Here is an 8,454-nt window from a genome sequence, read left to right on the forward strand (position 1 = left end):
CTTTCCCTTTCTGCTCTTTATTACTATCTGTAATAAGCTAGTGTTCACACTCATGCTTGTCACCTCATAGACACTGGATTTGCTGCACTCTAGGCTTCACAGCTGAAAAAAAAATCATTTCAAGATCATGAAGAAGCTACTTAATTACATATGAGTGGGATCTTCAAAATGCTCATGGATAATGCACATTATGAGAAAAGTATGCATGGATTTCAAAAGGAAAGGAAGGAGGTAGCCCCAACATGTCCACTTATAATCTATGAGCCAAATTAGTATCACAATCCAAGCCCATCCCACATGGCCACACCTAGCTGCGGGAGTCTGAAAATTGTGTTTGTGTGAACTTTTACATCTCTCTATCTGTGAGTTATAACATGGTGATAAACACAAAAGTTAATTTCTTGCTCGCTAGACCTGTCATCAGCTGCAGGTTAGCTACAGCTCTGCTCAGTGTGTCTCCTTTAATTTGGAGTCCAGGCTGAAGGAGCAATCCCGCAGGATATGTCCTTCCCCTGGCAGAGAGAAAAGGGAGAAGGCAGAACCGTATGTTTTCTCTTAAAGGGATATCTGTCACTTTTTCCACACTCTACTGGCCAAAGCAAACGACATGGTGGGGCTGATGTCAACAAGGCAATAATCCTGTTACAAAAAGAGTCACAAAGACATAATGATATAATCTTTTATTTATTTATTTATTTATTTTTGAGAAGTTCTTGCTATAGGGTGCATGCACTCGCCAGAAAGACAGAGAGAGACAGAGATAGAAAGTGAGAAATCACCCCCGAGGCGGGACAGCCACACTGCAATCCCTTCTCCTCCATTCTCCTCTCAGGATCTTAGGCATGCACACATACGTGCCCAGTGTGAGTTTAAGCCACAGGGTCCAGGACTCGAACCACGGTCAACTATATGTGAGTCCAGCAACATAGCCATTACGCCAACTGCTGGTCCCACAACATAATCTTTTCTACATGATAAAGTAGGCAAGTGAGAATAGGGGAGGGAATGAAAGCTGCAGTGGACAGACTCTTCTACAGGACATACACACACACACACGCACACACACACACAAGCACACACACGCAAGCACACACTACCTATTTACTTATTTTCAGAACATTTTGCAGGATAAATATTCACATCTCTTGGGGACTCTGGTCTTGAATTACATCATTCCTCTTTGAGGAAGTAATTATAGAACAATCCTGGTATAAAATAACCTTTAATGTATGATCTATATCGAACTGTTGCAAGATGACTTCTGTGATAATGAACCTGGTGGTTCTCGGTGTTTTCGACAAAGAACTGAACGAAACATGCCAATAGCGATAGGAAAGGGTAGTTCACGAAGTAAAAGCCTAAGTGCATTCCTAAGAGGTAGGAGTGGGCCCAAGTTGGGGGAGAGAGAGAGAAAGAGAAAGAAAAAGAGAGAGGCTCAAGGGTCTCAGCAGTTACATTCTATGAGGTTACTAATTTTTTAATCTAGGTCATATCAATTGATCGTTGGTTGGACCCACTGATTGTTCTTATTATCCCATTGGCTATATCAAATGTGGCTTAATCGGCTAGACGCCGACCACTGGAAATCTCCTACCCACGTTATCTAGGGCAGAGAATTTTCTGCCCTGATCGGCTTTTTTATCTAATCACAGGCAGATGGCCTCTGTTTTGTAACTTTCTTCTTGCCTCAAAAGACTGTTATTAGACGTTTCTTGTCATACTTTAAAATCCACTGTTCCATCAAGATATACATGAGCAAGGTTTATTTTTAAGCCAGGTGAATTTCAAAAACTGTATGCCTCTCCAGTTATTAAAGTTCCTTTTTTTCCTTCTGAATCAGGTGCTATCATATCATGCAACATGTTCAAAAGCTGAAGTTGACAAGTTTAAGGTAAGAAAAAAATATATATTGCTCTATTAGTGCAACCATTTTACAGTCTTATAGAATTGAAATTCGCTTGGACTTGGACGCGGCACCATGGAATTAGTCCTGCTCCCTGAGAGTTGAGGGAAGAAAAATAGGCAAAGGTATCTTAGGATATTTCCATTTTAGAGGGAAAGTAGGGACTTCAAAAAACTCAGGAAGAAATGGAATTAGAGTATGAGTTTATTTTGATGCAAAAGAAGTTTTGAAATCCATGCATACTTTTTCCATAATGTGCATTATCCATGAACTTTTTGAAGATCCCACTCATATGTAATTATGTAGCTTCTTCACGATCATTGAAATGATTCAGTATTTCTTTCCATTTGCTAAGTTAGCAAGCTTTCAAGGAAAAATAAGCCTGTGTAACACGGTGAGAATCAGGTTTTGCCATTGGTTTTACCTCTAACTTGCTGATTGCTTAAAATCTAAGGGCCTGTATCTTCAGCCATAAAAATAGTGAAGAAACTGTGGTAATAATAGCTAACATTGATCAGGAACTTACTGCGTGCCAGGTACAACACAGAACATTTTATCTTTAATTAATTCACTTAGTCGTCACAGTCCTGTGAAGTGTATATGAATAAACCGAGATTAGCAGTAGCCAGGCTGCGGTCAATGGCGGGGAGGGGGTGAGTGATTAGGCCTCAGAACTGGAGCTCTTCGCCATACTTCATCTCCGCTCAGGATGACGCCCGTCCAGCTCTGGTGTCTGAGGAGTCTGTGAACGAGTGTTAGCAAATCCCGTTTACCTTAGTCATCACTGATCTCTCGGATGCAGTTTCATATTTTCGCTTGTTTCCTGGACTCCTGCCAGGCAGTTTTAAAATGGTCCAAACATAGTGTAGCAAAACTGATTGTCCTCCCCTTTGAAAGTTTGGGTGTCTGCTTTTTTGAATTTCTGTAGAGGTCCAGAGAATGAATAGAGAAAGCTACAGTTGTAAGAAAGGTCACAATTGATGTTCTACTATTAGTATGTGATATCTTTTGGTGAGGGTTACTCTTCCAAGAGTTTCATTTCATTTCACAGATGCATTCATCTTCCCATGGGGGCCAAATGACACAGAGACCTTTGATCCTCATAATCAAATCCCATCATTAGAGCTGAATCACATGAATAACAAAAGGAAACAAAGGAAAACCCCAAACACTGAAAGTAGAGAGGGAGAACTCCTCAGGAGGGCCAGGGGCAACACATCTACGGGGTCACACAGTGAGCTGCTAGGGCTCCTTCCAGGGCTGTGGTTTATTACTGGTTTAGAGGGAGGCAGAGGGCAAAGAGCTGCGATGTAACCCAGATGAAAAGGGAAGACGTGGTGCCAGCTAGAGGAGATAGCTGACAGCAGAGGACAGAGATGGAACAACAAAACCACAGCCGTCGGCGCCCATTTGTCGTAGAGGCACACACCCTACATTCTGATGAGAACGCAAGCCTCGTCAGGGCAGGGCTCTGTGTATACTTTCTGTCTACTGTCTTTCATGGTTCTTGGAACATGGTAACACTTAATAAATACGTACTGACTAGATGAATGAAAAAGTGATTAAATAAATCCAAAGAGTATCGGTAATCTAGAACTCAATAACAATTTGTCACCAAGATAATACTTTTTTCTGTCAATTTTACTTGCTGTATATAAATGTTATAACTGTTTTCATCGAAACCATCTAAAGCTATTTTATCTGGTTGTTGTCGTTGTTGTTGTTGTTTTTAATTACCAGAGAGCATGTGTACTTGCCAGAGACAGAGAGGAAGAAAGAGGGTGAAAGGAGTGCCCAAGGGGCGTGGTCATGCCAAGATCTCTTCAGCATTTCTTCATCTTGTCCACAGTTTGGGCATGTATGCAGACATGTACCCCATGCGTTTTCAAACCACCTGGGCTCGAACCATGGTGAGCCATATGGAATCAGGTTCCCTTTAACACTAAGCTTCCAGGCAGATCTAATTTTTTTTTTACTTCAATCAATTTTAGGGGCCAGTAGGTGGCAGAGTGATCAAGGTACTGAACTTCCACACCAAATACAGTTGAAGTCCCAGGCCCAGTAGCTTAAAATTCATACTGGGTATATGTGCATGTATGCCCAAAAATCCCAAGAGGAGAGTAAAGAAGGGATTGAGGCATGACCACCCCTCCAGGGGGTAATTTCTCACTTTTTTTTTCTGTCTCTCTCTCTCTATCTCTCCGGTGAGCACATACACCCTACAGCAAAAATCTAAATAAATAAATAAATAAAGTAAATTTTACTTACTAGTAATTCTTTTGGGGGGAATACCTCATTTCTGCTAAGATGCTAATATAATGTGTATATTATTATAATCTTTGCTGATATTATAATTATCATCATTGTTAAAAGAGGGAAGGGATAGTCAGGGAGAGAGATAGTAAAGCTCACAAGGAACCAAATATGGCAGTGAGAATTACTTAATGGAAGCTGTTCAGAGATACGGCCGGCCAAACGCGCAGCTCTCTCCCTTCTAAAGGTTACTGACCTACATTCAGGCTTCAGCCTTTGCTTAGAGTAAGGAAAATCCCATGGTCCTGGAACTTGCCATGTTTTTCTATTGTTAGCTCACAAACATACTAAAAATATGAAGTATTTAAATTTGAGAACAAAGGGTTATTTCATCTTAAAATTATCAAGATTATTAACTTAACTGATTTATTCCAGATTTTATCCTGAATGATATTAGCTAGTATCCTATTACAGTGTAATTGAGATATAGTAGATAATTTTAGCCAAACGACTTATTTCCTTGATATATAAAGTAAATAAAACATTGTCATAATTAGTAAATAAAACATTGTCTGTTATAACTGCAGTAATAACATTAAAATGTAGTGGGCTTAAAATAATCCTGCACATAGACTTGGAAAGCATTTACTGGAATTCCAGGCTGGAGCATATGCAATGGCAGCTGTCTAATATTGTAGCTAAATAACAGTAACTAGGTGCTTTTTTTTTTCTTGAGCAGTATATACAAACCATACTTACATTCAAATAAACCATATCCTCAGCTGCCTGCAGTACTTTTTTAATAACGATAGTAAAAAAAAAAATTTAAACTATGTGCAGTGATTTGAAACCTGGAATCGGAGTTATCATGAGATTTCTTGAGTTGAAGGATGACTGCGTCTCAATGTATTGGGTTACACTCAGCTGGGAACAGACTAGTGACCAGTGATTTAGAGATTAAGCCACCATCTGGAAGAAATCTATTTCATCATACAGTTCTGAAAATATCTGGAGATCAACTACAAACCTACCCATGACAGACTGTAGCTGAAGGCTGAGCTGTGCCACATCTGGGAAACGGAACTATCTTGGAAACCAGTGAGATGTGGATCTTTACATGAGACTGAGAGGCCTTCTGAGTCAAGAATTCTTCCGAATGGAAGTTGAGGCTCCAGGCCTCAGTGTCCAAACAATTCCAAGTTCAGTGTGACATTTGTCCCTTGGATTATGTTCCAGACCCCAGCCTCCCATGAATTCATGTTTTCAGTCACCTGAGAATGTGAATGGACACAAAAGACATAGATTTAAGTATGGTTTCAGCACATTAAATCCTCCGGAGAGCACGAGGGGCCAGAGTGTCAAAAGCACACAGCCGAGGATAGCAGCCCAGTGGCAGGACCAGCGGTGAGGGCCCTTCCCACAAGTACAACCAGCGAGAGCTGACAGAATCAATGCAGACTGAGGTCACATTTTAAAGACAGGTAAGGTGTCCCTGAAGACTCCCAGAAATAAGTCGGAAAGATGGAAATCCTAAAATAGTAGAGAATGTGGTATCTCCATTAATTTGCTGCCATTTGCACTCATAGGCAGTATGCCTAAAGGAAGACAGATTTCTTAGAAGATAAACCTAGAATGAATCTTTAATAATCATTAATGCTAGGCTGACACCTCCTTACCCTTCCTCATCTCTGGTCTTTCTATTTCACACACCTCAATGTTTTGGGAATTTTTCCCCTAACCGAGAATGGCATGAGGTAGGGGATAGTTTTGGCTTGGTTTCCTTTGGTTCTAAAAACCCTATTTTGCTGTTGGGAAAAGTCTCCTGAAGGGATCTGTAGTGATGGGGTTAGTGTGAAAATCTTTCTAGATGTGTCCCTCAGACTGTCCAGCCAGAATAAGTATGAGAAACAACAAATAATTCATTGCTCGTCCAAGAATGTGAACTTGAGCTTGCTTTTCCTTGCTCTAATACATCATTTATACCTTGAGAAAGTCCTTTTTGTAGGACCACCTCTATAGAAAAAGATCACAGAACTTCCTGGAACTAATGAGTTAACTATTTGAAGACATCTGATTCAGGTTATAATGTTAATAAATTATCCTTCATGGTTTGATAGCCCTGTGCATTGAATGAATCTAAAGAATGGTTTTATCCTCATTAACATTTACTGATCTTCCATGAACTTGAAATAAGAAAGTTGTACACAGAAAATTTGTGCATATTTTAGTGCCTGTTTATCTCTCTTCAGCTCTGTGCCAACAGGAATAACATATAAAGGACCATATTGACAATTAGATCTCTTTGAAGATGGCTGGTTTAAAGGCTCTTAATAACCTGAAGATGCCAGCTGTGATAACATAAGAAAATGAGTTTAGTACACCAATTATATGCTCCTGTAATTTTATGTACTTTCCTTAGATTCCAATCGGTGGACAGACCAAACAGTTATCACTGTATACTGCCAGTTTGCCAATTAAAAGCAACTCGTGGACGCTCTCATGTTATATTACCACTTTCTATCATCTATCCTTCCAATTCAGAAGTGCATGGGTTACAGCCGCCATCAGAGATGAACTCATTTACAGCCCAATAACTGCCTCAGTAATTAAATGCCCATAACTCACGTGAGGTGTTTGGCTTTGGACTACTTCTTACATATTTCAAGTTTTCAATGTTAATTCCTAGACCACAAATTAATATCCTAGTAAAGTAAATAAAATAAAGTACCAAGAATAGATACTCCTTGTGGCATTTACATACTGGAATAAGCAGGGATGCAACAAAAAATAGGATCATATGGCCTCCTCTGCGGACTGAGCAATGGGATGTAGTTTCCTAGGCTTTAAAAAATAAGAGTAATAATTTATATTTGAGAAGTCACTTTGAGCCATGAAATGGTCTAGTATGTGTGTATAAGAAGCTTCAGCCTTAGGGACCACTCTTACGGTTATGCCTGTAGATGTGTCCGCTGTACGTCCTGCACAGGGGTCCTTGTGCGAGAGAGAAAGGCATAGAGAGAGAGAAAGTGAGAAATCACCCTCCCACCAGGGGAAAGGCCATATAGCAATCCTTTCTCCTCTTTGCCTCTCCGGATTTGGGGCACATATGCACATGTGCCTAGCATATTTTTTCAAGCCACTGGGTCTGGGACTTGAACCACAAAGTCAGCCATGTGGGATCCAGCGTCTTAACCACCATTCCACCTGTCGTCCCTAAAGGGATTCCTTTTAGTAATTGATCCCCCAGGGTCCTTCTCCTTCTAATTGGTACAGCGGTGCCACATACCAGCCACTGCCTTGCAAACTCTGTTTCCTAAGCCTGGGAAAACCCGATCCTTGCAGCAGCCCCTTGCTGGGAAGGAGTGCACTATGTAAAGAGGTGGAATGCCATGGTATTTTCCCAAATACAGGGGTGCACAGAGACTGCACGGCTGCTGGCAGGCAGAAGTCAGGCAGCTCGTGTCTCCCCAGCCTTGCTCATTAGGATGTACTGTCCAGCTCCTCTCCCTCAGGGTCACCCCCAGAGGCTCCTCTGCAGCCCTGGGGGTCATCCTGGATGTTGGGAAGCTTATGAGGAAACAAGAGCTTTCTCTTTCTAAGCCCTTCTGAAATGCCTCCTTCGGGGGTGTTGACGGCTTTCCAATTCACCTCAGCTTATTTCTTAGATGGTTTAAAAGATGACCTCACAGCAGTATAAATGGAATTTGGGTATCACCTTATACCTAACCTAGTTTGTCTTCCTCCCTTGTCTCTGCCTCTTAAATTTAGGGGGTTGTTTTGACTTTAAATAGTATTTATGCCAAGTTTAATATCTGAGTTTTTTTTATCATCAGAGAAAGTTATTGAACCTTCACTAGAAAATTGACTGCAGAGGAAACAGCTGCATCAGCAAGCTAAAGGACATCTCTGCTCCCGAGGCAGCAGACGAGCCAGGCGGCTGTGCTGCTTAGGACGTGTCCATAAATATGTGGAGTGCTTTGTGTTCAAATGTCCGGTTCTCTTTATGAATTGTGTCTTAATCAAATGCCACATCAGAAAAAGAATGGTTGTACTTTGTCACTCTTGAGGACCGAAGATACTAGGGGGAGGGGATGGCATGGGAGGAACCAGGTCTGCAAGCCCAGTCTGGCCTTTCCTACTGCAGAGCTAAGTGGCTTTGGACTGAGGGCCCTTCAAGGACCCCCCTGACCAAAATACATCCTGCAATCCCCTGACCTCCCCTCAGATCAACTCAAACAGCTGCTATTTGTCACTCTTGCTATCTGAAAACACTGTCTCCAGAAGGTCACTGTGAACAT

At 41.3% G+C, this 8,454-nt stretch overlaps 1 protein-coding gene across 1 annotated transcript in view; it reads left to right on the forward strand.

Moving 5' to 3' along the window:
- The window catches only part of PDE11A (phosphodiesterase 11A), a 439,743-nt gene that overhangs the window by 274,113 nt on the left and 157,176 nt on the right, over positions 1–8,454 (forward strand). Inside the window, exon 10 of the mRNA XM_006151668.3 lies at positions 1,841–1,891. Within this exon, the coding sequence (XP_006151730.1) occupies positions 1,841–1,891 (51 nt within the window). The remainder of the gene's footprint in view (positions 1–1,840; positions 1,892–8,454) is intronic.

This window comes from Tupaia chinensis, unplaced genomic scaffold, assembly GCF_000334495.1.
Source record: "Tupaia chinensis unplaced genomic scaffold, TupChi_1.0 Scaffold000322_1, whole genome shotgun sequence".
Classification (NCBI taxonomy): Eukaryota; Metazoa; Chordata; class Mammalia; order Scandentia; family Tupaiidae; genus Tupaia; species Tupaia belangeri.